The 13,452-nt window shown below is 45.6% G+C and overlaps 1 protein-coding gene across 1 annotated transcript in view; it reads right to left on the bottom strand.

Moving 5' to 3' along the window:
• Positions 1–13,452, bottom strand: part of LOC147702040 (uncharacterized) — a 598,885-nt gene that overhangs the window by 155,632 nt on the left and 429,801 nt on the right. Inside the window, exon 4 of the mRNA XM_086928742.1 lies at positions 3,677–3,746. Coding sequence (XP_086784868.1) covers positions 3,677–3,743 — 67 coding nt within the window. The 5' untranslated portion in view covers positions 3,744–3,746. The remainder of the gene's footprint in view (positions 1–3,676; positions 3,747–13,452) is intronic.

Below are 13,452 nucleotides of genomic sequence, written 5' to 3'. Positions count from 1 at the left end.
AATCAGCTCTGACCCTGTGCCTCATGGGAACAGTCCAGTCCGAACTACCAAGCCATGTCTTTCCAAGACCGGAATCAAGTATCCAAGGACCGGTTTCTGGCTATCAGCCTTCATCAGCCTGGATAGCTTGACTTCAGTGGTGTGGTAGTTCAGACTGGACTGTTCCCATGAGGCACAGGTTCAGAGCTGATCCTTGTACTGGGGTGAATGTATGACATTGTTCTACATTCTGTCCATCAACTGTGTTTTTTGCAATTTTCACCCCGCGTGTGCTGGGTATACTCAGACGTGAGTCCCAGGCTCTCCACACCACTGGAGTCAAGCTATCCAGGCTGATGAAGGCTGATAGCCAGAAACCGGTCCTTGGATGCTTGATTCCAGTCTGGGAAAGACATGGCTTGGTAGTTCGGACTGGACTGTTCCCATGAGGCACAGGGTCAGAGCTGATTTGCATATAGCCAGTGTCTAACCCAGGGTGGTGTGGAGTGCAAAAAAACGATGGATTTAGGCCCAGATCCTTGTACTGGGGTGAATGTATGACATTGTTCTACATTCTGTCCATCAACTGTGTTTTTTGTAATTTTCACCCCGAGTGTGCTGGGTATACTCAGACGTGAGTCCCAGGCTCTCCACACCACTGGAGTCAAGCTATCCAGGCTGATGAAGGCTGATAGCCAGAAACCGGTCCTTGGATGCTTGATTCCGGTCTGGGAAAGACATGGCTTGGTAGTTCGGACTGGACTGTTCCCATGAGGCACAGGGTCAGAGCTGATTTGCATATATCCAGTGTCTAACCCAGGGTGGTGTGGAGTGCAAAAAAACGATGGATTTAGGCCCAGATCCTTGTACTGGGGTGAATGTATGACATTGTTCTACATTCTGTCCATCAACTGTGTTTTTTGCAACTAGTGGGACTGCAGCACTGTTTGTGCCACAACAAAAGTAGCCTCTCCAACCTATCTCAGGACAGCTATTGCAGGGTCTGTGTCTACAGTTTACTGCTACTTCGACTTGGACTTGGCATTTAAAACCCATGGCCAAAACTTAAACTCCCCTTTCATTACACATAAGTCACCCCTTAAGTAGGTCCAAGGTGCCCCATAGGGCAGGGTGCTGTGCAAGTAAATGGTAGGTCAAGTACTGGTAAAATGTACCTGTCTTAGTAGAGATAAACAACCAAATTCATTTTTCACTTCTGCGATGCCTACTCCTCTCATAGGTTAGCATTGGGAATTCCTAAATACACCTTTAAGCTGTAATTCCTGATTAGAAAGGAGTAGATGCATCATGTTTTATATATTTGGAATGGTAATGATAATTCCCCTTTACTGGTAAAGCTGGATTTAACATTTCTGTTTTAGACATACCACTTTTAGAAAGTGGACATTTATCTGCTATTATCTTTGCTCTGTGCGCCTCAAGCCTCTGTCCAATACATGTCTGGGGTGGGTTACAGCTACACTTTGTGCATTTCCTCTAGACAGCCATAAACATAGAAAGGGAAGGTGTGACAGAGAACTCAACTGCATTCATCTGAATTATGATAGCTCTTCCTGGAAAAGGAAGGTGGGAGCTGACAACTGAATGGGCAGTGTCCTGTTTCCCACACAAAGGGCTAAGTATGCCCTACTGATTGTCTGGAGAAAGGGCTGTGACAAAAGGGGCACCTTTGCTCTTCAAAGGCCTGCTCTGAAGTCACCCCCATTTCAAAGGCACAAGTGGGTAGAAGTACTAGGCCCCTGACACTACCAAGACAGGAAAGACTGATGTGATATAAGGATTTCCACTCTGGTTGACTGCTGCTCTGAAATATCTAATTTTCTGCTTTGCTGTGCTGCCCCGCTGCCAGCTGATCTTTGCCCTGCTGAGGACAAGGACTGGACCAATCTCACTTGAACTGAGAGTGACTTCAAGGGCTTGCTGCCTAGTCACCTGTTCAGAAGTCTCAGGCCCATCAAAGACTTCCTTTAACTTTGCAACAGCACTTGGACTCTTCCATGGACTCTTCCATCTATGAGTCCCGCTCTGCCAAGTGGTGCCAATCCAGTACTGGGCCCTTGAAAGGTAACTTCCACTGTACAGAATCATTAATATCTATGCAGTGACGCCTTTGCGCCGATCAGAATAAACACATTGCCACTCCGCGCCAACGCGTGAGCTGATCGATGGCACAGCTTCACCTGACTGCCTGGCTCCACGATGACTGACAATGCGGGCTGCCCCTGTCGAAATGCCTGTATTGTAAAAATGCCAGAGGGAGATGGCAAAGATCTGAAGAGCAAGAGCCTGGCTGTGTGGAACAATTTGTCCTAATATTGCATGTCTGATGACGCTGAAACCTCAAGTTGTAATAGAAAAAATTGTGGGATTGACTTCAAAGTGAGACTACCTTGGTAGCGAGAGCGGGATGTATGGTGCAAACCTGGGTCTGTGAGTTCTGCAGCTCCACCTCAGGACATCAATGGAAACTCAAACCTCGTAAGGTTTCACTATTATAACCCCCAAGTCGCACCATCAACTTCTGATGTAGCGACTAAGGATCGGTAGCAAATTTATTATACAACAGCTACCAAGAGTGACTGCTATTTTTCAGTATTTGAGTGCCCTGCTATTTACATTCTGTACAACAGTTGTGGAGTGGCACATTTTCTATGATTTGGAAAGACGTCTGGATATTTTAGCAGCACTTTTTTAGTTGTTCATTAATACTGCCTCGAGATAGAGTACTTCCTTATTCGATGGAGAAAATGTATTACCTCACACTGAGAAAGATGTAATAGTAAAGAATATTTTTCAAAATGTCAGTGGTTTAAGTTTTCACACCTGGGTCCTGGATCACTCTTCTTGCTTGAAAGCAGGTGAAGCGCTTATAAATCTGCTGGACATGATCTACTTTGTATACCTTCTCCTTTCTTGCATTTTTTGTACATTAAACTACCTTTGCGCAGAAGAATAGGATTTTCTAAAATGGGGTACTTAACTTAATCATATTGGGTCTACATTCAGACTGATCGTTGTGCGTTTTTTTTTAAGTGGTAATGTTGTTATTATTGTGTAACAACGTGTCACCAAGCAAGGCTAGTAAGCGGGCACAACTCAGCTGAATATAAAGTCAGCCCTGTTGTATGAACCACATACACACACATACACACACACACACTCCCCTCCCCTCCAGAGAAAAGCATCTTGATTTGGAGGCCAGCATTCTTCGCCTCCTAGAAACTATTTGCGATGGAACCCCCCTATATGCGAACATTTCCTCTGTCCCCTCTGCACCAAACTCTCTTATCAGCATCGCCCAGCACTGCTGTGGCCTACGCCTAAAAACCCTGATGTTCACCCAAACCTCACCCCCTCTCCATGGCCTGTAGCATTCTGTCTACTGCTAATTACCACCCGCAGAAAGCAGTAAAGGTCCGTTATTGGGCATTAGGAATGACATGCGAAAAAGGGCCCCTTATTCCCAGGTCCACATGTTAATTCGCAATACGTGGTTAAGAACTGGTAATGCCCACTATTTTAGTAGGGGATACCTGCCAGAACCTGAAATTCTGCCCCGCTCCCCCTGTATACCTGCAACAAATAATGGGCAGCTCTTAATGAGGCTCAGTTATTGTTATACTTTTCAAGACCTTGCACGGAAAAACAGAGTTAAACATTATCAAAATTGCCTTACCAGAAAAAGAGTTCTCGAGGTTAGACAGGAAAATTGCCCAAAGTGCTGCGCTGTGCATAAAAGTCATCCTCTAAAAGATCAAACACAAGAAAACAAACAGGAAATATGCTTCAGTTTTAAATTTTTTATGAAGCTAAATTTGCAAACTACATAGGATAAAAAACAAGATATATAAAGTAGCGGTTGTGAATCTTTTATGAAGATACACTTTCAGTGTCCTTTCGGGCATCTTATGTAGCACAGCCATCACTGCATCCTATGACACAAAAAGTCATCAAATTCTGCATCATCAGAATGTGTTCAAGCCCAGTTCTCGTTGGAAATCCTTCTCTTTTATCCAGGTTGACAATGTAAAACAAGTTTCGTTTGCTTTAATGTGATGATAACTCGAGGAACTTGAAATACATTCATAGTGTGTGCTATTAAGTACTACATAAATAATCAGAAGTAATAAACCAAGGTAACCAGACTGCTGCCAGGCAAGGTTTTATTATTGCATGCACCTAGGATTAACCAATGTACCGGGTGAGTGGGCTTTTTGGGTAATAAAGCAACTTCCTCACTGTTGCCAAGTGCAAATATGTGGCCATTTCAACTTCCACCTTTGAATTAACAGCTTCTGGTGGACTATATCAGGGAAGAAACACCCCTAAACGTCAACCATATTAGCCCCTAAAGCAGTAAATACCAGTGCTCACTGAGGCACCTATGAGAGGGCAGTTGATCCTCCGTGAGCGTCCTTCCTTGTAAAACAGGGCCTCCGATCATTTGAAAAGGGTGTTTTGGGTCACTGAGTTCAGACCCTTTACTGCGGTACTAAGGGGCATATTACCACCAACTAGCGATAATTATCGCTATGTTGGTTTAGCGGCGATAGTTTTATCGCCGAGCTGCGGCGATTTTATCAACGTTTATCTCCTAAGCGATAAAAATCGGCCGAAATGCATGAATATCGCTGAAAAGTCAGCGATATTCATGCATTACCGAGCTAATGCTCTTAGCCATGTTATCCACCTACCATTGGATAACATGGCTAAGAACTGCTCAGGGGCAGGTGTTAGCTTCTGGAGATATTCGCGCTTAGCGCGAATATCTCCAAAAGTTGGTAATAGGAGATAGCGATGTTAGCAACTATTTCCAGTCGCTAACATCTTGGCACACCCACTTTGCATGTCATTAGTGATAAATATCACTGACATGCAAAGCGGAGCCCAAGATGGTCGCTATCTCCTACTAGCTGTCGCTAACTGGTGTTAGCGACAGCTAGGTAATAGGGAGATAATTTTATCTCCGTTTTCTTGGCTTTTAAAGATAAACCCCCTTGATAATATGCCCCTAAGTTAGTTAGGAAACACCAATAATGTATCTAACTGCTAAATTCTTGAGGGCAGATCTACAAGAAACTGACGCATCTATGCATATAGTAGATAGGCGTCACTTTACTTGCGTCACTCAAAAAAACCCTTGCGCCACCATGAATGCATCGCATTTACAATGCGGCGACCATGGCACAAGCAAAGACAGATGCCTCACGCATCTGTTGGCGTAAAGGTAGCGCATTGCTGGAGTCATGTCACAAGCATGACCAACTCCATCAATGCTCAGGAATGCCTATTCCTTTTGTGCTGCATCACTCCTTACGCCTGTTTCAGGCGAAAGGTTTTGATGCAGTGGCGTTGTGGAAGTGGTGCAGTTGTAGATTTCACTGTGTCACTTTTACAAGGCTTTCTTGCGTCGGAGCGCCCACCCTACATACATTATACCTGACGCAGGTATAATGTGGCGCAGGGCTTTACAACATGATGCATCTCCCTAGATGCGTCACGTTGTAAATGTGTCGCAATGTGGTGCATTGTTTACTCTGCCACTGCATCACAAACGTGACACCAAGGCAATATTGGGCAATAATGTTCTAGACATATCTTGAACATGATAGATTATCAACTTTATTGGCTGCTGCTGCTGTACACAGATGAGATTATAACTAAAATTCAGAGATGTCGTAATTTGCACTCTATACACTTCATGGGATTCTGAATGCACATGATCTGAAAGGGCAATTTCCTTCGTGCTGGAAACACAAAGATAAAAAAGAAAACCTACCCCGCACATTCTCAGGATCCTCTCCAGGAACATCGAACTCTTCACTGGAAGAGATTCAGTCCAACCCATTAACTAGCTCTTTCAGGAAAGCGGTCAAGAGGACTACAAACCAGGGGGCATATTACCAAGCCTGGCGATATTAGATCATCGCCGCTTTAGCGGCCGTTTTCGGCCGCTAAGCGCCGATAATTACATCGCCCTATTAGCAAGCTGTCGCTAACTGATGTTAGCAACAGCTTTGAGGCGATAGCGAGCAGTCTGGGGCCCACTTTGCATGATAGCGATATTTATTGCTAATGACATGCAAAGTGGGCGTACCCAAACTGTTAGCGACTGAAAACAGTCGCTAACATCGCTATCACCTATTAGCAAGGCAGGCGTAGCGATGAAATATTCGTGCTAAGCGCAAATTTCTCCAAAAACTAACGCCTGCTCAGACCAGTTCTTAGCCATTATATGCAATGGGTGGTGGATATAATGGCTAAGACCCTGTTAGCGATAATGTGTGAATATCGCTGTATTCTCAGCGATATTCACGGATTTCACAGCTATCGCCGGAAATGTTATCGCTTGTGAGATAAATGTTGCTAATAGCATGTTATCTCAGCGATAAAATCCAGCAATGCTTGGCGATAGAAAAATTGTTGCTAAGCCTATTTACCGATAATTTTCGCTAGTTGTTGGTAATATGCCCCCAGATTCTTAACTTAATGTGGAGGGCCTTGCATGAGTGTAGACCACCTTACACCCTCGAATTAGTCTTACTGAGTTGTAGGCACTGTACCGCACCACTAGGAAGACGTGTGTGTCAATTGACATTTTTTGGGGGCGCTCTTTGTTATATTATGCTTCGGAGTACCATGTGATTTGTAACTGGCTGATAAATATAACTATTGTCTCGGGTGCTATCCTTTGGTTGGGGATTACCAAACGTACACCACTCTGTTCCCATGGACATATTTACGCTTTCAAAAATTCCATAAATAGAAAATAAATAAAAATGTTGCAAGCCAACTTGCATACAGGGCGCTGTTCAAGTGCAGAAGTAACAGGTCAGGCTTAGATCAGAGCTGGGCCAGGTATATCAACCAGCATGCAGAGGTCACAAAACATGCACACAATAGACTATTGACAAAAATGCACAGCGATAGAACCACGAGTGCCCCTTTAGAGATGAAGCTGCTAGTAATGCTCAGAGGACTCATACCACACAATTTATCAAAACATTGGCAAGGTGACCGGAAACTAACCATTTTGAATTGATACATTGGGGCACAGAGATGATTAACAGATTTGAAAAGAGCCCGCCATAGATAATCCTGACAAACTCTCCCATTGGAACTCAAGCTGCACCTGAAAGGTGAGGCCCAACAAAGCTCACCAACGTAACATCATCCAGCATTACATGAATACAACAGAGAAATCCAATTACTGAAACAAAATTCCCACAAGCAAACACAAAGAAGCGCAAGCCCTCCTCCCTCACAACAGCCATCAGGTGATGTTCTGGAGATTAGAGATGTGTGACAGTGCATTTTTTCTAGTCAACTTCGTACATTTCTCACAAACACCATAAAGAATAGGGTAGTCAAGTTGTACTCAAGCTGGACTTGCCCATAAAAATTGTAACTTTCTGTCAAGCTTTGAAATTTCACATTTTTGATTTTAAACATTTTGTGCACAAGTGGGATTTACAGGACCTTTCCTGTCGGGTCGCCTACAAGGAAAAGATATGCAAGATACGTTTCGTTGGGGTGTCCCATAGATGTATGCCTTAACAGAATGATAGCCCCACTTCCCTTGGCCCACAGATCGACTCATACTCAGTATGCTGGTATGGCAGCATGACCAGGTGCGGTCTATGCTGATTTATTATCTCCCCTCTGACCATGACCGGCTGGAGGATGCCTTATGTGCATATACAGGGTTTGTGAGGAAAGTAGGACCGCTATCCTGCTGCATCGTACCAATGGTGTGGAGTTTGGCTTGAAGATTTCTTAGTGAAGGGAGAGTTCACGTATCACTGACTGGTATACTGCTTGAGACTACTTGGTTCTGGTCCCCACTGTAGCCTAGGGAATCGTTTCCAGACAATTGGCTTCTCCACTGCTGTGGGGTGATCCATATGTTGGGATACAGCACTAACCCTTTTGAACCACAAGATGTTTCTAGCAATTGTCTCATGGCCCTTCTTAACCTTTATCATCATTCTCTTGACTCTTTGCACCGTCCAGACTCCTTGTTCATATGGTTTCTTAATTTCCACCATGGCCGGCAGAGATCTTCTGGCAAGAATGACCGCATCTTTGCTCTTCTTCTTTGGCTCACACAGACGTTGTTCTGTGAGTGCAGAGCATGGGTTTCTTGGATGTCATAAGGTGGTGGCACCCGCCCCGGATATACCGGGATGGTGTCTTGGTGGGGTCCATTGAACATCATGCTTGCTGAGTGGTGCAATGAGGTGTTCCCCGGTACTCTCGGAGGAATAGCTGGAGGTAGCATTCAGGGTTGTCCTGTTCGGCTACTGTGATTTGGAGAGACTTGTTCAATGTTCGCATATATCTTCCAGCCTCGCCATCGGCCGGAGGACATTGATGGGTGATGCGGCATTGGTGGATCCCTAGTTGTTCAAGGAGGTCTCTGAACTCTGTGCCATGGAAGGACGGACTGTGGTCCATAATGATTTCTGTGGGTAATCCGAAAGTGGCAAAGGTTTTTTCAAGGATGGGGGCCACATGCATGAATGCAGTTGACTCAACTAATTCCACAATGGGGTACTTAGAGTGGCTGTCTACTATTACCATTGTGGCTCTCCCCTCCGGGAGGCTCCCAAAATCAAGATTCAGCCTGGACCAGGGCACAGTGCTTAGATCCTCAGTAATGATTGGTGCTAGCCCCTCAGGTGAACTGGTCAGCTGGCATGATTTGCATTGTCAAACAACTTCTTCAAGTACTGTAAACCACACATTTACTCTCATGCAGAACTTCATTTTTATGGTGCCTTGAAGTCTTCCGTGTGCTAGCAGTGTCACGTGCCATTGGAGAGCAGCTGGAATTACTGCAGGCCATCACAGTAGGGTTCTACCTTGCGACTAAATTCTTCTTGGGCCCTCCACATCTTTGCCAACCGCTCTATGTATTGATTGGGCAAGTCATTTATTTATTTATTTTAAGCTTTATAAAGCGCGCAGCTACCTCTAACTTAGGTGTCCCAGCGCTAAGGTAGCTGATTCACACTAGAAGGCACACAGAGAGGAGCTATGTACGGTTAAAGAGACAGGTTTTCAAAGCTTTCCTAAAGGCTGGTTCTGGCTCCGTCATATGGAGGTGAAGAGGAATGGCATTCCAGAGCCTAGCAATTCTAACCGCAAATGCTCGGCCACCTATCCTGCTCTTACAGAAACACAGAATTGTGAGCAGTTCCAAATAGTCTCATCTCAGGACCCGATCTTGTTGGTAATTTTGCAATCTGCATCTCAGATAGGCCGGGCCCTCACTCCTGGTGACTCTGTAAGTACCTTAAATTTGACTGTCCTACTGAAAGGCAGCGAGTGAAGACTCCGCAGATGGGGTGAGATACAATGGCAGACTGGCACATTTCTGATCAGTCTAGCTGTAGTATTTTAACCGTTTGCAGCCTATGGACAAAATAGTCTGGTAGACTTAAGTAAAGACTATTGGAATAGTCCAGTCATGATGGGACCAAGGCATGGACCACAGTCCTCCTGCAGTCTGTCGGGAGGATATTGAGGAATCTCATGAAGACGCGCAGCTTCCAGAAGCATGAGGAGGAGATCTGGCGAATCTGGGTCTTAAAGGAGAGATCATTATCAACTTTAAACTCTACATTTCTAGCCAAATCCACTGGAACCGGAGGAGTATTCAGCTGGGATGGCCATCTGAGCTTAGAGGGTGGCATGACCGGTTGGTTGAACAACAGCAATTTAGTTTCCTCAGTGTTCAACTTTAAGCAATTTTTTTTTCTCATCCATGCCGAGATGTTATTCAGGCATTGCCTGAAGTTGACAAAAGCCACCTCCAAATGTTGTTTGAATCCGAACAACAGCTGGACGTCATCAGCATAGGAGATCACTTTCACACAGAGAGTCTCCAGCAAGGTCACAAGCGGGGTGAGGTAGCCATTGAAGAGTAGGGGGCTCAGTGCCGAACACTGTGGAACCCCACATACAAGAGGCTTCTGGGAGGAGACATTGGGGTGTAGAAATACTCTTTGAGAGCGGTTCTCCAGGAAACACTGGAGCCAGGACAGAGTAGTACCCAGTATTCCCAGATGTTTAAGTCGCTCTAGGAGAATTGGATGGGCCACACTGTTGAAAGCTGCTGACAGGTCTAGCAGCACTAGCATTGCTGCTTTGCCCAAATTCGCAGTCTCACCAATGCTTTCCACCACTTTCAAGAGTGCAGTTTACATACTATATCCCGCTCTAAAGGCAGATAGAGAGTCACAGAACTGATTATTAAATTCCAAGAATTCATAGAGTTGTCTCTAGACTTCCTGCTCAAAGACTTTAGCTGGAGCCGGCGGAAGAGATGGTTCTAAAGTTTTTATATTCTGCTGGATCAGCATCTGGTTTCTTGAGGATTGGCAGTACGAAGGCTTGTTGCCATACCGCTGGATAGATCCCAGTACTCAGGAAAGATTTCCAGATCTGTTTCAGGGGTGCATTAAGACAGGGGCCAGTAATTCTCCCGGGAGCCAGATTTACATTTATACAGTTCCTTGACAGACACATCAAGTGGTATTGGGCAGAATTCAGACCAAGAATCATGACAGTCCAGGATAGGATTTTGCGAAAAGAAAGACAAATTAGTGGGGAAGGTGGAGTAAATTAGTTGGACCTTATCCTAAAGGAAGTCCAACAGGTCAGCGCAGAGGGTAGGGAAGGGAGTCACTGTACTATCACGTGCCGCAAGTTTAGTGAAGCATTGGACAATTTTGAATAGTTCTTTAGCAGAGTAGTCTGCCAATTTAATTTTGTTAGCAAAGTAGTCCCGCATAGTGTTACGCTTAAGTTTATGGAACTTTTTTAGAGCCTCTCTATATGATCTTTTGGCCACAGGGTCATATGATAGTCGCCAGGAGTGCTCCACTTTCTTACATAAATGTTTCTCCGCCCGTAGTTCCATAGAGAACCAAGGAGCCTAAGGTTTTTCCTAGAGGAAGTCACAGTTCTAAGAGGGGCCACTCTATCGAAGGCATTGGTAACCCAGCTACTGAAGCTGGATATACATTCGCTAGGATTCCCTGTCAGCTGAAGGGGGGCATTTTGCAGCATAGGTATCACAGAATCACTTGTGACCTTCCTCCAGTTTGTCCTTTTCCCCAGAATAGACTTGGAACTACTATCAAGGTGTTCCATCTGAAAGGTATTAATAGGTGATCGGTCAAGGTCAGTGGTGTCAGGGCCTCTACAGCAATATAAGGGTCGTTGAAGAATATAAGATCCGGCATGTGGCCCGCTACGTGAGTTGGGGGGCAGTGACTCTTTGCGTGAGGTTAAGGCCATAGAGGGTTTCAGCCAGCTGAGCAACTTTAGTGCATTTTTCACATCGAAGTCACCTAGGACAGTGAAACTAGAGTGCTTCAATAAGAGGTCAGTGACAATGTCGCAGAACTCTGCAGATGGCAGGCTGGAGTGTCGGGGAAACTGTATGTCAGAATCCCAGTCACCGAAAGGGAGGGCAAGACTCTGACGCAAAAGGACCATGCACCCTGATCCCTATATGACCTACCCTTCTGCAGGACATTTTCCATCATCACTCAAAATGATAGCCACACCACCTCCAATCTTGTTGCCTCCTCTATTGGCACAAGTCATCCAGAAACCTGCGGGCACCTCCAGAATAAAATCAGGATTAGTGCTCTCCTTGAGCCATGTTTCAGTGAGAAACATTAGGTCCCATGAGTTGGGCTTCAGCACGCGCCACTTGTCCTCTACATGATTGGTGAGGGATCTACAGTTGTTCAAGTAGGCCTTATGTGGGTGCCCTTAGTTTGAGGGTGTTTCAAGGTGGACATTTGTAAGGTTGAACTATCATTTGCCCTCCCCTCCCCACTCCCTAGAGTAAAGGGGCAGGAGTTACAGAGGAACTCATAGCTGGCTGTTCCAGGTCCTACTGGCACAAGCCTTTTTGTTCAGCATTAATAATTGATCTCTAGACCGAGCAACATTGCTCGCAGTAGAGAAATGGGCAGCATGACTGGCACTGGCCGCGGTCCGGATGGGCAGAGGTGAGCTTGTAGGAAGTCTTGTCATGTGCCTTTGTGGACAGTTTTAACCCCTACTAGGACAGGATCTGCTCTCGCAGCTTCTTCAATGTCTTCCAGGTTTAGAGCTCAGGGGAATGCCGCTTGTGAGACTAGGTTGACATAGCCTTCAACAGCATAGGTGTTCTCAGCAGCAGCATTGCCGTCCAGCGGAGTTGGGTGACGAGAGAGAAAATCAGCAGGATTCTCCTATCCCAGTCGGTATAGTACCTCCATCCCATAGAGCTGTGAATGTTATGTTATGGGTGGTTTTGTAGCACGCGCAATTACTCTGGAGTATCCTGGCGCGAGGAAGGAGATGTGGAGAGGCAGATATTATAGATGGTGGAGAGAGATTTAAAGCGTCATTTTAAAGAGATGGGTCTTGAGTGCCTTTTTAAAGAGATTGAAGTTCTGATTGGCGCGAAGGGCCAGAGGTAAAGTATTCCAGGCAACCGCTGCTTTCACGGCACCAAGGCGGGTTTGTTTGAAACGTGAAATAACCAGCCGATATTTAGTGGCAGACCGGAGGGAGCGGGTTGTTAGATACAGAGAAAAACGTTTCCTCAGGTAAAGTGGGCCCTGATCGTAAATGGCTCTGTGAGCAAAAGTGAGGGTCTTAAACATAATCCGTTGAGTAACTGGAAGCCAGTGCAGACTGCGCAGATGTGGTGGACGCTAGTCTTCCATGAGATGTTAAAAAGGAGTCTGGCAGCCGCATTTTGAATTATCTGAAGGCGGTTAGTCAGATATGCCGGGATGCCGATGAACAAGGCATTAGCGTAGTCAAGGCGAGAGAGAATGAGGGCTCTTGCCACTGTTTCTCTGGCCGTTCTGGGGAGCAGAGGAAAAAATTTGCAGAGAGCTTTAAGAGTACCAAAGCAGCCGCAGGTGAGTTTGCTCCTCAAATTTTAAATAAATGGATGGCTCACCTCTCAATTTATGGTGGTGGATTTGGAGCAGACCAGTGGAATAGCAGGAGAAGACACTGGTGGTCTGTGATGACCTTGAATGGCAGGCCGCTCAGATATAAATGGAAGTGTCCACACGCCCACATTCCCACTTGATTGCCAAAGCCTCTCTCTCGATCTGGGCATATAGTGCTTCAGTCTGTATCAATGCCTTGCTGTCAAATGCCAGTGTCTCCCACCTGCCAGGTTCACGTTCTTGAGTGAGTACTGCCCTGAGCCCCATGAAGCTGGCATCAACCAGACGTTTGATGGGCATGTTTGGATCAAAGTATAGCTAGCAGCAGAATACAAAGTTCCCCAGGGAAAGTGTGACAGCGTGGAGAAAGGAGTTGGTATTGCCAGTACCGTGACTGGAAGGGTTCCCTAGTCGGAACTTAGAGAGCCTCACACACCCAGAGTATTAGGTGTGAAACACACCCTGACTGGAGGGTGTC

This window comes from Lissotriton vulgaris, chromosome 7 (genome assembly GCF_964263255.1).
Source record: "Lissotriton vulgaris chromosome 7, aLisVul1.2, whole genome shotgun sequence".
NCBI classification, from domain to species: Eukaryota; Metazoa; Chordata; class Amphibia; order Caudata; family Salamandridae; genus Lissotriton; species Lissotriton vulgaris.
The sequence above is the reverse complement of the archived record's forward strand: the minus strand, read 5'-3'. Positions and strand labels throughout refer to the sequence as shown.